Source organism: Lontra canadensis, unplaced genomic scaffold (genome assembly GCF_010015895.1).
Source record: "Lontra canadensis isolate GAN:19392208 unplaced genomic scaffold, GSC_riverotter_1.0 scaffold3, whole genome shotgun sequence".
Lineage (NCBI taxonomy): Eukaryota > Metazoa > Chordata > Mammalia > Carnivora > Mustelidae > Lontra > Lontra canadensis.
In genome coordinates this window covers 7,034,697-7,051,316 of record NW_022630997.1, presented here as the reverse complement: position 1 = coordinate 7,051,316, position 16,620 = coordinate 7,034,697, and the positions used below count along the sequence as shown (strand labels likewise).

Genomic DNA, 16,620 nt, shown 5'->3' with positions numbered 1-16,620 from the left:
TTGATCTTCCTGTTCTGTGTATTTCCCCTGATTCCCCTGCTCTCCTCTCATCTCCTTTGGCAGGAAAGATTTTTTTGCTCATTAACGACTTTCCAGGTCAGAATTTCCCCATAAAGTATGAACTTTCCTTTATTCCAGTATTTGATTTCCATCACCTTTTTAATTTATTTTTTTTTAACATAAAGCTAAAAGGTCGAAATTAGGCAAATTACTTAATTGCCCCGTGCCTCTGTTTCCTCATCTGTGAAAAATGGGCTTTAATAATAGGACTTGCCTGCTGGGCGGGTTATTGTGAGGTTACCGAGAGGGGGTTAGCCTAGCACTTGGTGTGGGAGGAAGGTGTCGTGGTATTCCTGTGACCAACAGGATGTCCCAGGAACCCCAGCAGTCCCATGTAGACGGGGACAGTTGGTCACCCTGACAACACCGTTCCTCCACTCTTGCCCAGTTGACAAGTGGCCTCTCTTTTCTTGGTTTTCTTTCCCATCCCCTCCCCCGCCAAATAATCGGTTTCTCCTGGGAGGGACTGGGCCGAGAATGAGGAGGCCAGGGTACCTTTTGAAGAGTTGGGGAAAGAGTTTGTTGTGACATAATTTATCTCCCTGGGGAGGACAGACAAAAACCTATAGGGGAGACTGGACTTGGCTTCTGATGGGCATGAAATTAGTGACAGCAATACAGGAATTTGTGGCCTTTTAGCTATAGTGTCTGCTCTCTCCCTTGGTCCCATTTCTGTGGCTCAGAACTTCATTTAAAAAAAAAATAGATTTAAAAGGCGTCCTCTTTGGTGTTTGAAAGGCAGAGGGCTGGCTCCTGGCTTGCAGACCTAATAACACTTACTTCTTTCTTTAGGAGAGAGTTTCCTCCGGCTGCTGTGGCTGGGCTATTGTTTGTCTGCATTGGTAATAAGCGTGCAACAGCCCCTCCTCCTGCAATTTGCCTCAAAGACAAGCGGCTAGTGGGTTCCTAGGGCCGAGAGACCTTGGGAACCTGCGATTGGAAGCTCGCTGCCAGAGGAAAGCGGCACTCGTGGGAGAAGGGGCCATGCCTGTGTCTGTCCACCGCTTGGCTGGCCTTACCTGGGGATGGGGGGGGCGGGGCTCTCCAGGGCAAGAAATCAGTGAGTGGACGGCAGCTCAGGCTCCGTCGCACTGAAAGTTGGAGAACAGTGATGCAGGAAGGAGCTGGATCTCAGGCGTGTGTTCTCAGTGGTGGTGAAGTAAATGACACCGATTTTCCCACTTGACTTGATGGCAGCCGTAGTATCTTTAACACCTCTTGGTTCCAGGAGGTCCAGCCCGGACCTCTGTCATTTGCAGGGGGCTGAGTGAAAGCACAGGAGTGGAGCTGGTCCCTGCTTCTTGCCAGCTTTCTTGAGCTTCTCCGAGGGCAACGTGCAAAGAGATGGAGGATGATGCACGGGGCGTCAGAGAACAGTCTTCATCAGTGGACTTTTCTGCCCTCACTCCCCTTTGGCTTTGGAAGGGGTAAAGCAATGGTCTGGCCTGATGACATCCCGCCACTCCTCCCCTCCTCTTAAAGAAAAAAAAAAAAAAAAGGACTTGTATTTTAGCCTTCTTTGTTAATCAGAAAGCTTTGGTATTTTTGTTGGCAGGTGCCAGACCTTTGTAGCCCTTCAGTGGCCTTAAGCTATGGCAGGCGTTTACATTTTCTCTCCCCCCTGGAGTGGTTTGTCCTGGGCATCCTGGCGGATGGCAGGACTTTTGGCAGGAGTGGTAACGCACCATTTGTTTGAATAGGTTAGTTCCTCCAAATGATGATTTATTCTACACCTGTTAGAAATATCTTAATTTATTTTATCTAACAGTTTCCTCCCCCTTTTAGTCCTCCCTCCCCCCACCAACAAAACTTTACCCCCCCCCCCCCCCCCCCCCCCCCCGTAGCTTCAGCGAGAGGAGACCTTTTTCTCTGGGAGGACTTTGTCTTGGATATGGCGGTGCGGAAGAATTAATTAAGGTTGAGGATGAAGCTTAATAGTGACAGTTAGGGGCCCAGGAACTCGGAACACTGTTAGGTCCGCAGCTAAATTACCTGCTTATAGATAACCCACTCTCTGGGTCTCAGTTTGCCCATCTGTGAAATGCCTCCACAGGCTGTACGCAGCGGCGAGACCCATTAGCAGCCACAAGAGTGCTGTTTTATTTGGAGTTAATCGTTTTTGCCGGGACACTGGGGCCTTCTGGGGTGACGGATCGGAGCCCTGGCTCTGATGTTAGACGTATCCCGGCTCTCAAGTCACACCCATTTATTGCATGTGGGACCTTGGCCACTTACTTAACCTCCCTGAATCTCAGTTTTATCTGTAAAATGGGCATAAAACCAGTCTTGGAGGATTAATTGGGATGACATACAGAAGAGCCCCAGCACAGTGACGAGTGGGGAGTACAGAACAGCAGTGGTTCCTTGTAGAGAGAGGGGAATGACATCCGTAATCCCAGGAAGTTGAAACTGCTGTTGGGTACTTGGTCCATTTGGCTACTAGTGAAGGCCAAGTGGACAGACGTTGCGGTTGGTTTTGGTTTTAACGTCTCTGGTTAAATTTCTTCTTCTGAGAAGAAATTAAAAATGAACTGTATTTTACTTGTCTGATAGATATCAAAATAAGACTGAAATGAACTTCAGCACCCTTTCGTGGAAGGAAGCGAATTCCTTGCTACTCGGATTTTAACTCCTATTTTTAGCTATCCCCTCCCCCCAACATATATATAAACACATACATTGATTTCTTTCTTTTTTTTTTTTTTTTCTGGTATTACTACAAGGATCAGTTTCTTCTGGCCTCCTTCCAGAAACAACATGCCTGTCTTTTTTCATCGTTGAGGAAAAACAGTCTGAAGGCACCATAATTCCTTAAATTGGATTTCAATTCTTGATCCCCTTATGTTCGGTAAACAGAGTGATCTATGAAACATTGTTTAGCAGCAAGAAGCTGGCAGCCTTGTATTTTTAACCTCCCAGAAGGGGTCCGAGCCTCCCGGGGTGCGGCAGTGGGTGGGGTTCCCTGGAGGTGAATGTCCACCTTCATTTGGGATGAAGACATGAATCCTTTTCCAAAAAATGCTAGTGGAAGTTGGGAGGGCTGCCTGTGAGTGAGCAGAGCTCAGCTTGGGAAGGAGCCTGTAGTGTGTGTGTGTGCGCGTGTGCACGTGTGTGTGCACACATGCGTGGGTGTGTAGTGCTTATTAACTCTATTAGTGCCACGGGCAGCTGCCACTTGAAAGCCTTGGGTTTCCTATATTCAAATCAAAGGCACCCAGAAGCAGAGATAAAGGGGACGGTGTGATCTTCAAAGATGAGGGAATAAAAAAAAACTAGTGGGGAATATTTTCTGGGTGATTCTGCTCCCCACCTTTTTAAAAGAAATATGAAGAGTGCCAGTGCTTCCTCTCACTTGGTGGTTAGGCTCTGGTCAAGCCATGTAGCTTTGTAGCACAAGACTGATGACTTGCAGAAAGCAAAATGACAACGTCTTGGGCTGCTTCTGAGCTTGCTGGGAGAGTGAGTCTGTCAGTTTCTCGGGTTCTCTCTTCCGCTCTTGCCTTTCTTCCTTTCTTTGAGCTAGTTTCGCTCTGAGAGTGCAGACTTGGCACCCACTTACCCAAGAACTGATTAGTTCCTAAAAGAAGCGGTAAGTTGATTGCTTACAGAGATGATGTAAGCTTTGCTCTGGGGTACATCAACTTGGATTTCTCATGCTTTATCTTATAAAGCCTAAATTAACAGCTGGTTTGGTTTGAGTTCTCCGGGATCTGACTAAGGGATTAGAGTCCATTCTCAAGTGAGTCAATCTAGTTTAATTTATTTCAGGTCTATCAAAAAAGATCAATCAAAGCTCTTTTGAAAGTAAAGCTATAATCGGCCTCCACACTTAGAAGTCACTGTTGTTGCACTTGCTGTTTCTCTCTGGTGGAGAAATGCTCGGGCTGTGGTTAAGAGGATGCATTAGAGCATTTTCTTCGTACCTCCCTTTCTTGAGGCCTCCACTCCTCCCTGGGAAGATGCTGAGAAGCTGTCATGGTTGAGAACTCCGCCCAGGTGGGTGCCGCACGGACCTGCTGCTCCCTTTTTCTCTGGTGATGCTGGACCCTGGTTTGGAAATTTCTAGTGCAGCCTAATTCAATACCTGGACCTTGACATTTCAGGTCCAGCCCATTTCACATCACTGGTTTTGCTCCTGGGCTTTTTTCTTGCAGAGATGGGTGGGCGAAAACCTCCACTGAATTCTTTTTTTTATAAAATGTCTACAAGCAAGGAATTATTCACAGTTGTCAGCTATGCTCGATCTAGAGTTTTGTGAGCACTGGAGGCTACAACCTGAGTTGTCCATGTCTTCTGGGTTTCTATTTTAAAAATACTTAATTGAGCATCTACTTGTAGCTGAGAACTCTGCTGAATGTACACGATCTATCAAGAGAAATATCAAGAATAAGGAAGTGGTTTAGAGCTTGGATCTAGAGTCAGACAGATCCACCTTTGGATCCTGGCTTTGCTACTTGGTGACTTTGTATGAGCTTGAGTAAGTGCTTCCCTAATCCTTTGTTTGCTTGTCTGTAAAATAGGCAGCAGAAAAACATCTCTGAAGGACTATTGTAATAATGACACGAAATGTTACTATATCTTTTGTTTTTAATGAAAAACCGCTTTAGGGGAGATACCAGGGAGCCAAAACTATTTTCCCCCTAAATGCATCACACAGAATCAGATACTTATTTGGGGTCTGTGAGGTGTCCGTGGCTCTGGGGATGGTTAGGTACAACGACATAGTCTCTGCCGTGTAGGAACATACAGTCTGTCGGGAAGAGAAAATTCTTCGCAAACAAGGGTATCCAGAGCTGTGAATCCCTCTGTCTTATGTGCCACTCAGCTTGGTCAAAGGGGTGCTTTTTTTGGTCTTTCTTCCATTTGACTGAATGAAAACATGGTGGGTCATTCTTCATCTACCTTCCATTGATGGTTCCTGTCGGCTGCTCACCCTCTGCTTTGAACCTTAGCATTAGCGCTGGTGCAGATGTGAGTCTAGCCTCAGTTCTTCCAGCTACGAAATGGGGCTGGCGTTATTTCATGGCGCGTGTGTGTTAAGGATCGGAAATACCTCATTTTTAAGGTATTCTTGTGGATTTATTATGTGTGGGGACTTAACGCTTTGTTTATTTAGCCTCACCGCTCCAGAAAGAACCTTGATATTAGTAGCAAAAGAAAAAAACAGATTAGAGGTTGCTTGTTGGGCTCTTGCTACGTGCCAGTTTCTAGAACGTTCTATAGATTTGTAAACCTGTTACAGCAACTTTCTACATCTGCATCATCCCCATTATACAACTAAAGGAAACTAAAGAATGTTAGGGAACTTGCCCAAGGGTACATGGCTGGGGCCGCCCTGGGGTTTGAATCTGGGTGTTGCCTGATGCTAGGGCCCTGCCCTGCTCTACCCTTAACTGCATTGACATGGAACAAGGAGCTTGCTGTTGGGAATCTAGTTGGGTTTCTCTGTGAAAATTCTAACATGGCCTTGGAGGGCAAATCAGAATCCTTTTGCAGGCGAGTGATTGGTTGTGGGTACCTGTGTTTCCCTCTAAAAGGAGAGCCTCTTTTTCCTTCCACGGTCCAGGTCCAGCGTATATCTGGATCTGGGCCGCTCTGGAATTTCTGCCTGGTGTGAGTGGTTGAATCCTTGCTTGTGAACCCACAGGACACCGGGGAAGAGTTAGTAACCTCACGTGTGTCTTTCCTTTGCAACCTCTCCTTCCTGTCTCTGCCTCTGGGGTTAACCATTAAAAAAAAAAACAAAGAAAAAAAAAATAGCCACAGCACTTTTAGAAAGTCACATGCTGGGTTTCTGTATGTCCTCGAAACTGTCTTAATTCATTTTCCCCTTTACTCTTACTGGAGTAGAAAGAGAGAAAAATTGATAGTCAATGCTAATAATCGTAGCATGTAATGTAATTGGAAGTGTTTCATTGCCAAGCTCACGAGAGTTTCCGGCTTCATCTTCGGGCTTGGATGTAGCACTAGACTTGCCTTGAGTGTCTTGTGCAAGCCTTTGATGCAGGTAGACCATATTATAAATAGGCACGTTGCTATGGTGAGGATGGCAGTCCTTGCTTGCTGTGGGTAACCTTTCCTACCTTCTCGGACACTGTTTTAAAACACAGCAGCATGATAGCATTTCATTTAATTTGAACCAAGGTGGGGTGGATGAATTGGGAGATGGAGGTCTCCAGTTTTTTTTGTTTTTTTTTGGGGGGGTGATGTTTTAGGTTTTCTGCTCACCTGGTACTGTGGAATATTTTGCAGATTGGGTCTGTCATTATTTATTTAGGAATATGTTCTCTAATGGATGGGGTGGGGGATGGTGGTGGGCAGAAGGCTGGGCTTTCTTCTCTTCCCCCTCCTTCCTTCCCTGAGCATTTCTGCGAATTTGTTGGCTTTGATGCCCAGCAGCTCATACAGTGAAATGAAGGTTGAGGTTGGCATGATGCAGAAATGATTATTCCTGGTAGCGTGTTCTATTACTGTTAATAATATAAAGACAATTGCCTGCCTCTCAAGACTCCTGCACATGGCTAACGGATAGTTATTTCTCCCCGGAATCAGACACATAGCGATGGGGGGACTGGAGTGTTTTATTAGTGGTTGTCCTGTAGATCCGCAGGGTAACTCCGTTGAGACATGGATTTATTTATTTTTTTCCTCTTGCTTGAAGGGTAACTTTTAATTACATCCATCAAATGTCAGTGTAGTTCGGGCTTGTAAAATTCATTTCCTCCCACCTTTTCCCCACTGTACATCCCCATCCGTTAGATTTTTGGACAGATGCAGCATCTCAGGATCCGAAGGGATGTTAAAAAATGAACTCCTCAGCTTACTATACTTCTTTATGTCTCCCAAGTCTCTTTCTCACCTTAAAAATGGGAATAATATTCCATACTCATCTCAGTGGATAGTTTTAAGCACCAAAAGAACCTAGTTTGATGGAAGCCCTCTGGGGAGAACAGTGTTACCAGGTAGGCTTTAAATTTGATACAGTTCGCCATCTTTTGGTCCAACATCTGAATCCTGTGTTTTTATAGCTCAGAGCTGCCTTTCCCTTCTTAGAACTCTCCCATCAAGGTGGCCTCAGGAACCCTCAGGTTCTGGATTCCTTCTTACCGGGTAGAGATTTTACGTCCAGTTGGGGAACCCAGAGCTGTGGGCATGTGGCTAATCTCAGCATCCAAAAGAGAACTCAGTTTCTCTCTCTGGGAAGTGGGGTGCTATTGGGATCTTGGTAGGGGTGTGCCCATCCCTGCGTACAGTGTGAGGCTGTAACTCAGGCTCGTAAGTGGTTCAGAAAACGGGGCACTCACCTGCAGGGTAATAGGAACCGCAGGGTGAGTCTCTCCCGTGGCCGGGGGCGCTCAGGCTGAGCCACCAGTGTGGGGACTGCGAGCTCTCTTCGGGGTAGTCCCCGTCGCCCAGCCTGGGCTGCATCGCATCTGGAGCAGAGATGGGGTGGGTCGCCTCGGTGCCGAAGGCCTCTTGTCAGGCTAGTCGGCCGTAGCCGACTTTCCCTTTCTCTGTGCCTGTTGGAGGGAGCAGGGCTTGCTGTGATCAGCGGGCCTCCAGCTCCCTGCCTCCTGGCCCCATGCTTGGGAGCCGTGGCTTCTGCGTCTGGCTCCCGAGGACACCTCACGGTGAAGGTGGAGCGAGCTACACGGCAGAGGGGGTTGGCAGGGCCACCGAGGCTGGCACTGTGCCGAAAGCAGGGCTGCGTGTAGACCTCAGGACGGGCTGGCCTGTGTATTTATTTAGAAGTATTTCTAGAGGGTAACCTCACTGGCTAAAAAGCGTGTCTGAACAAGAGCCCCGTTGTTCGTTCGAGCCCCGTTGCCCTGGCAGGATGCAGACTCAGGCGGCCTGTCGGTCGGGCCTTGGGCTCGGCAGGGCCCAGAGGGCGGGGCCCAGCTCCCTCCTGGCCGCCCGGTGCCAAGTCCAGGAAAAGGCTGCCCATCCGTCCCTGCGGGCGGTGTGATTGGGCAACCCGGGGAGCAGAGGACGCGCGTCGGTGGCATGGATTCCGTTCCACGCCCGCCCTCGCCTCCCCTCCCCAGCCTTGGGAGGGAAACATGCCCTCCGGGAGACACCCAGACCCGACAAAGAGAACTCTGTTGGAGCTGGAGGTGAGAATCTGTGGGCGTTGGGATTCCTGGGTTCGGGTTCCAGTTCCCTGCCAATCGCCTGGGCGCTGGGCTAACATTTCTGGAATCAAAAGAAGAGCAGCCTGCCCAGCAAGGCCTATGGGAGCCCGATGCTGCTGGGCGCTGGGACTGCATTGTCTTTGCCAAAGCTCCTGGGAGCAGAGAGGGAGAGAGGCAGTCTCGGGCGCCGAGGGGAGGTGCCTGGAGCATCTGGAGCTGGACTCTAGGCTTCTGTTCTGGGCCCTGGAGGCCTCCCCTGAGGAATCAGCTTCTGAGTCGATCCCTTTCTGAGATTCTGCAGTGAAGCTTGTGACTTTGTTACATTTTAGTGTTTTCCAGACTTTCCTGGTTAGGGAACTCTCACCTTGCTAAAAACTGACATATATCACAAGACTCCTCCCCACCCCATTTACTGAAGCAGGATCTTCTGGGGTGGGACCTGGGAAGGGGTCTTGATTAAAACGCTTGTAAAAATGGTTTTTGCCACATGCTGTCTCCTGCTTAATGCCCGCGTTGGGCCTTGAACCTAGATTGGGAGGCTCCCCCGCATACAGCTGGAACTGAAGCTGGCCTCCCTGTCATCCCACTGAGCACGTGGTGCTGGCACACTGGGGCCCAGCAAAAACACACCCACCGCTTCTCAAGCTGTTGGGATGGTTTTTGAAAGCAGGAGCTCTGCTGGGTTATTTACAAACCATATGGCTCTCTCACTTAAGAGTGTACAATTTAGTGATTTTTAGTATAGTCACAGAGTTGGGTGATCGTCAACACTAATTTCAGGACATTTTCATCACACCCCAGAATAAACCCTGTGCCCATTAGCAGTCATTGCTCATTTTCCCCTCCCCTGAGTTCCTGGCAATCACTATCGGTTTGCCTTTTCTTGACATTTCATATACGTGGAACTGTAAGATAGACAGATGGCTTTCTGGGTCCAACCTTTCAGTTAGCATGGTTCTCAAGGTCATCCATGTGTTAGCATATGTCCATTCTTCATTCCTCGTTATGACGAAATAATGTCCCATCATATGGACATAGCACATTTTATTAATCGTTCGTAAGTTGTGTGGACTCTCTTTTCATTGATCCTGGGTGCATACCCATGAGTGGAATTGCTGAGTCCTATAACCGTGTTTAACTTTTTGAGGGACTGCCAGACTGAAAACCTTGGATTCTGTGATGTGCCAGTTGTCTTGGGTCAGACAGCAAAATGTGACTGTTGTTTGCCAGGGACAGTAGAAAGATTACCTACTAAAAAAGTGGTTGTGTTAAATCTCCTGCTGCTCTCCACTGTTGAAATTGGATGAACACCCGTCAGTTACACTGCTGTAGCCCCGGAGTTCTTGACACAGGCCACATGGATGGCAGCCACCTGGGAGCTGTCGAAGCCTCATCTCTAGGCCAGTTAAATCAGAATCTCTAGCTACTGGAGTTCAGAGCTGACTTTTCATGAATTGGTGCTGCCTCTTTCTCTCTTTTTTGCCCATGGGTGAGGGGAAAAGGCAGAGAGGTGGGGTTGGTCATTGCTGATCAGAAAAAAATCTAGGAAGATCCCAAAGCTTGAGGAAACCTTGATTGCTTGGTGGGTGTAACTGAGAACCTGGGAATGGGGCAGGTGAGTGGGAGGAGCTAATGAGAATGTAAGGCTTGTGACCGGGGTTCCAGAGGGGGATCCCCCAATCTAGGCAAAGTTTGACTGTAAGTTTTTTTTCAAGCTGAAGCACACTCGCTGTTTACCCACAGAGTCACTTTCTGAGAGATTTGTTGCTCCCTGATGCTGGCTGGAGTTTGACTGTTGCCCTCTGGTTGTCTTTCTGCCTCAGCCCTGGGGACGTGAATAGCACCCCCTCTCCTGACAGGCTTCCCTCTTTTACTGCAGGGAACACGATTGACAAGGGATGGGGAGGTCTCTGTCTACACCGGTTTTTACGAAGTACCAGTGTGACCTTCTTGGGTGTATCACCACATTCCAGGCAGCTCAGAAGGTGGGAGTGATCTAGAAGGACCTTTCCTCTGTGCCATTCTGTGGTTCAGATGGCCTTCTCCTAAACCCGTGGCAGGGTGATGTTTGGTTAAATTGGCTTAAATACCAGTCCCTCAGAGACTCCCTCTCTGAAACCTCTTCCTCTTCAGAGATAACTTGTTTCGCCCGTGTCTACCCATTGGTTTCCTTGAGTGTGGTAAGATACGTACGCACCCTGGCATCTGCCTTTTGCTCTCACTTCCCCCTCTTGGATATTAGCTCCTTGAGTGTAGGGACCATCTGTTCATGGCTTCACCCTCACTATCTAGTGGCTCCAGAAATATTTGTGAGTAAATGAGTTATTGAGTCTTTACCTCAAATGTCCATTGACTGCAGGGATGTAGTTTTGATCTTCTAGGAGCTGAGATTTTTATTTTTTTAATCATCTTAATTCAATTTTATTTTTTTCAGTGTTCCAGAATTCCTTGTATATGCACCACACTCAGTGCTCCATGCAAACATGCCCTCCTTAATACCCACCACCAGGCTCACTCAACCCCCCACCCCCCTCCCCTCCAAAACCCTCAGTTTGTTTCTCAGAGTCCACAGTCTCTCATGGTTCGTCTCCCCCTCCGATTTCCCCCAATTCACTTCTCCTTTCCTTCTCCCAATGTCCTCCGTGTTATTCCTAATGCTCCACAAGTAAGTGAAACCATATGGTAATTGACTCTCTCTGCTTGACTTCTTTTACTCAGCGTAATCTCCTCCACTCCCATCCATATTGATATAAAAGTTGGGTATTCATCCTTTTTGATGGAGGTGTAATATTCCTTTGTATATATGGACCATATCTTTATCCGTTCATCCGGATGGGGCTGAGGACTTCATATTATTACCTCATTTACACTTCATAGCCGTCCTCCGAGGCAGGCATTCCTTTACAGAGATTCCCGTTCCACAGATCAGGAAGCAGACCAGTGAGGGCTACAGTCTGGAGTAGGACCCTGGCTAGCCCTGTTCCAGAGCTCATAATACTCTGTTGTCCCCAGTGCATGAATCAACAAAATAAAAAGAATCCTGTACGTTGGAAGAAATAGCATTCAGGGAGGAGGAGGGTGACCCTTTGGATCTGGCAGCCGAAATGAATCGGACCTCCTGGCAAAGGCGTCTCTTACTAACCAAGAGAGATTCTGCTCTCAGTGATTCCCAGGGTGATCTTGCTTTGGTTTTTTGCTGAAAACCAGAAAAGGGGCAGTATGGTGGTCTGAGTGCCTAAAACACTAATGGAGGCAGCCCTATGGCCAGAGCCAACGCGTCAGGCCATGAAGGGACGCCGAGGCTCTGAGAGGTTGTCTGCATTGTTGACCGACGCCCCAGCCCAGGGCTTCCTGAGCGTTTCGAGGTGCCACAGAAACCAGTAGCACAAGCAACTGCAGTGCTCCCTAGTGATCTTCATGCAGCAAGGCCAGAAAGGCCATGATTGCCCACTCTCAGCTTTCTGGGCTGGTTTCTGGGTAGCACTGGGCTTTCAGGCCAGCACTTAGCAAGTATGAAGCAGCAGGTCGATGGGGGGGTGTGCAGGTGCCTTGTTAGACCCCTTTAGCTGCAAGGGGTCAGCAGACTGTTTCATTCAACTTCTTTGTTTGCAGATCGGGGAACTGAGGGGGTGAAGGTCAGAGCTTCTCCAAGACTGAGCTGGGGCTGAGGTCCAGGGTTCTAGAGGTGGAAATGTCTGCAGATTTGTGGGATGTTACAAGGGTGTTCTCTCTTCTGAGACTCTGGGGAGACGCTGTGTTCCTGAGAGATATTAGGGTTTTAGCTTGGGGAAAGATAAAACAGAGAAGGTGAAGTTCTTGCTCAGCTGGGATTGTGGGGAGTGATGGTGAGGAGCTGGCTGAGCTGAACTCCAGGTGGTTCTGGAGACTTTAGGGAGGCTCCTGCTCAGGTGTCCTTTTCCTCAAAATAACGAAGCAATGGGTTTTTGAAGAGATGTTGAAAAATGCTGGCTGTGGGTTTTGTGGTGACATGATATGGTTAATTGGGTCATTTCCTCCCCTCCCCCAACCCTGGGGGTGACTTAGCTTTAGCTCCTAGAAGTCTCGGAGAATCAGCTGTGGCTGGTGGACTAGTTCTCAACTTGGAGCACAGCTGAATCCCGCTGGGGTAGGCTGGTTTAGACAGACCACAAGTCCATTAGCATTTGAAAAAGCAAGTGGAAAATCTATGCTTGTTTTGATTTGCATCCTGCTAGTTTGTCTTGAAATTTCAGACAACATGAGTGGAGGATTTGAAAAGTTTGTTCATCCAAAAGGCGGTGGGTTGTGGGCTGAGAGATACCAGGCTGCGGGATATGCTGTGACAGGACACCGATGCCATCAATTGATAGTCACTTTGCCGTCACCCAGAGGCCAAAGAGGAGCAAGAGACCTGTGGGCCTCCTGGATAGAGAGCTGTAGGGATGCCGTCTTTCGGGTTGACACTCTGGTCCCCAGGGAAGAGTGGGTCAGGAGTTGGGGAGAGCCCTGGCCAGTGAAGCGGTTGTGCTTGCAGAGAACCAGTGTCCTGGTCTCGTCCCTCTCCTGCCTCTGCGGATTTCCTTCTGAGGCCTGGGATGGAGGCCAACGAGATTCCATATTGGTTTTCTTTCCATTGACTCTCAGGCATCATACTGGGACCCAGTCCCATTCCTCAGGGATTCAAGTGATGCTCTGGGAGGTCAGGGGTGTCCTCTGTGGCTGAGCAACTTTGTCCGTGACCTTGTATTGTAATCTAACAATACCCTACAAGCTCACTTGTGCTCCATTTCCTGTGGATCGCAACCCCCTGCAGAGGAGATGGCTCCTCAGTTGCTTTGACAGTTAAAAGGAAGGGTGGGGGAGGTATTTTGATGACATTCCGGATTTACTCTAGAAGATGTGGAGAGTAGGATGGGGGATGAGTTGAGGTATGGGAAGCACCATGGCTGGAGACACACCCCCCACCCCCAGCCCCGAGAGTCCAGGTTCTGTCCTTACTCCATCACTTTCTGGTTGTATAAACCAGGACCTTCCTTCTGCTGTTTCCTATTGGTGAATTGCATTGGACTGTAGCAAATGTGTCCAGGGTTTTCCCATAAGAAGACCCTCCCCTTTTTTAAGGTATACATGGATTTTATTGGAGGGTAGCCTCCCTCTGTAACAGGGGAAGGGGGGGAGCGGGATTGAGCAGGGGGTGGCCTCAGATGGCAGTGCAAATACAAGTCCCTGCCAGAATTCTCATTTAAAAAAAAAATTTTTTTTTTAAGATTTTATTTATTTATTTGACAGAGAGTGAGAGATCACAAGTAGGCAGAGGCAGGCAGAGAGAGAGGGGAAAGCAGGCTCCCCGCTGAGCAGAGAGCCCGATGTGGGGCTCGATCCCTGGAACCTGGGATCATGACCTGAGCCGAAGGCAGAGGCTTTAACCCACTGAGCCACCTAGGCACCCCTGAATTCTCATTTTTAAATGGTAAAGATTGCACAGACTCTCCCTGCATCAGAACTTAAAACAACTGTTATTTAAGCATGGTTACCAGGCTAAGCGCTTTATAGACATTGTGCAATTTCATTACGGTGTGTGGCACACTCCTTTTCTGGAGGAGGGAACGCCGACACAGGAAAGAAAGTAACTTGTTCAAAGTCACGCAGCGCAGAAGGGGTTAGAAGCCTGAGCGCTCAACTTGCCACCACTCCTCCCATCAGTATACATTTAAAAAAAGCATTTTTAAGAGATCTGTTTACTTATTTGACAGAGAGAGAGAGCGAGAGAGTGAGTGCGCATGCACATGTGCAAGCAGTGGGGAGGGCAGACAGAGCGAGAGACTCTCCAGCAGGCTTTCTGCTGAGCTTGGAGCCGGATGCGGTGCTCGATCTTAGGACCCTGACATCATGACCTGAGCTGAAATCAAGAGCCAGATGCTTAACTGATGGAGCTGTCTGGGTGCCCTGTAGCATCAGGATACGTTTTTACTCTGTATTTGCCTCCTAGGAACAATACGTGGTGACCAGAAGTGCTAAGAATTTGGTTATGCTTTTGCATGGCTTCGTGTCTTTATGAGTCATCGCAATGTCTACGTCCAATTAAGAGACCGAGTTCTATGGGGCGAGAGGCATTTTTCCATGTCCACTCCATCAGTATGGCTTGTAGATGGGTTTGGGACCTTCTGCAGGGAGGCTGTGCCTTCACCAGGCTTTCTCTGTTTGCATGGGACTTTCTGCTCCAGTGTTCCTGAGTGTCCCTGAGTGTCCAGGACCGTGCAACAGACCGTTGAAACCGTCCTGTGTCTTCTGTGTTTCATGCGGCTGAGCGGGCCCGACCCTGATGGCGGGAGAGGCAGGTGGGTGCCTCGTGTCCCACTCAGTGTCGCCCCTGAAGGACTCTGCCCGCTGCTGAGGTTTTCCTGGTGGGGTTCTGAGCCCTGTTATTAGGTAATACTGTCTTAGCTTGGTGCCTGCCTTCTCGGGAGCCCTTGGCATTCTGCAGGCACCATCTCTGTTTGCCCACCAGGAGGAAGAGTTAAGTTCCTGTGAGGAATTTGCAGATTTGGTCCATGGGGTTGCTGATTAATTCTTCTCACAGTCTGGGTGGAAAATGGAATACACTGAAATTTCAGTTTTTTATCGCGGAAGTAAGGCACATGTAGAAGATGATCCTGGCCTAAGGATTTCCTGCCAGTGTAGGGCTTGCTGCTTCCTAGTGGATGCTGATGTAGATCCTACAAACTGGGGGTATCCTTGGAAAGCCCAAACCATATGTAGTCTTGTTGATAAGTATCTGTCTTCCTTGTGTTAACCTGGCCAGATATGCAGACTGGTCTCAGCAGACCCCGGGGCCTCACCCTAGCTCTCTTGATGTACCCCCCCCCACACCCGGGAGCCCCATTTCTCTTCTGTGAGCGGAAGTAGGGAGCAGCCTCTCAGCCCATGTGTTCTCTGGCGTGCTAGCCCTTGGAGTGTCCTCTACAAGGACCGCGGCCAAGTAGTTTTGGGAGATTTCGCGTAAGCAGATGCTCACTGGAAGGTCTGAGGAGGCCTTCAGGTAAAGAGAGCCCGGGCAACCCTTTGTAGGACTGACCAGCACACTCTGGGGAGATGTGGGATTAAGCAGTGCTTGAATAGCCCTTCCAGATCTCGGACCTCCGTCTGTGACCGTACCCCGGCATCTCCGACAAGGGATGGCCACCATGTTTCAGCGCAGGGGGTGGTAGAGAGGGATCGTTGTGGAATTCACTGCCCAGGCCCATGGCAGCCAGGCTTCGGAGGGAGGAAGGGAAGTCGAGACTGACCTGGACAGGGGCATGACTGTCAGGGACATGGGGTGTGTGTTGGCAAGTACAAGTGCCCGGGGGTGTGTGGAAGGGATTTGATCCCTGTCTGGCCAGGGTCTTTGCGGAGGTGAGCAGTCTGTAGGTCCAGACAGGTAGGTTGACTTGCCCAAGATCGCGCGGCTAGCCGATGGCCCAGATTTGATGAATAACTCAGAACTGGACACCCGAGCTCTTTAATCTGCCGAATGGTACTAGGATGATGTCTTTTCTGGACGGTGTAAGCAATGATGTTTGCTCAGGACGGCCTTTGGCAGTGCTGTTGTTGTCCTACTACTGGCAAACCGTCTTTTGGGCCCTGAGGGGAGGGCAGCAAATCGTAACTCTGGTGGAAGGCTCTGAATGCGTGAACGCATCACATGGGGACCTTGGCCCGTGCGATCGATGGCTGCAAATTTACCGCATTTGCCTCTGTTTGGATGGGCACCTTTATTTTTCTGTTTCTGGGTATTTGATGTGGTTGGATCATATTTCTCTCTTCCAAATTCCCTCTCTGTTCTCTGCCTCCACCCCCTCAGCCCTCCACTGAGCCAGTAAGCCACAGCCTCTAAGGATTCTGCTTCATCTTTAACTATGTGCAAACTGGGTTTTGACAAACAATTTAACTGGGTATTTTTGGAAGGCTCTGAAGGAACGCAGAGCACTCCGGAGGGCGGCCTGGCATCAGGAATGTTTCCTGCAACCTGTGCATCAGTGGACAGATCTTCCTCACCTGCCCTTAGCTGGGGAGCGGAACGCGCTGGCTGGGAGGGCAGGGGAGCCAGGGAAGGTTCAAGAACTCCAGGTTCTCCGGTCTTCGGAAGGTGGGTAGGAAACTGAGGCCTGAAACTTTTTATCACTACTGCTACAGGTGAAAGGCTTTCATTTGGCCGTGCTGGTCCAACAAAGACTATTTTATTTATGTGTTTCCAAGCCCTTAAAAATTCTTTTAGGGCACATCAGTGGGGAGTTAATAGAAACTTTGAAATAAGAAAAATGCCTGCAGGGTAAGTAGAACCCCAGCCAGCCGGCTCCGAGCTGTGTGCTGTTAGCTGGTAGCTTGGTTCTCAGAGAAGTGGCTGGTAGACAGGTTACGGAGCATGGTGGTTCTCTCCAATGCCATCGTTTTCAATGATTAAATG

The 16,620-nt window shown here is 49.0% G+C and overlaps 1 protein-coding gene across 45 annotated transcripts in view; it reads left to right on the top strand.

Annotated features, from left to right (window-relative positions):
• Positions 1 to 16,620, top strand: part of TCF7L2 (transcription factor 7 like 2) — a 194,438-nt gene that overhangs the window by 26,873 nt on the left and 150,945 nt on the right. Inside the window, exon 1 of one of the 45 annotated variants that reach the window (XM_032879865.1) lies at positions 8,049 to 8,177. The exons of the other annotated variants lie outside the window; for them this stretch is intronic. Coding sequence (XP_032735756.1) covers positions 8,124 to 8,177 — 54 coding nt within the window. The 5' untranslated portion in view covers positions 8,049 to 8,123. Of the gene's footprint in view, positions 1 to 8,048; positions 8,178 to 16,620 lie in introns of those variants that run through there. 45 annotated transcript variants of the gene reach the window in all.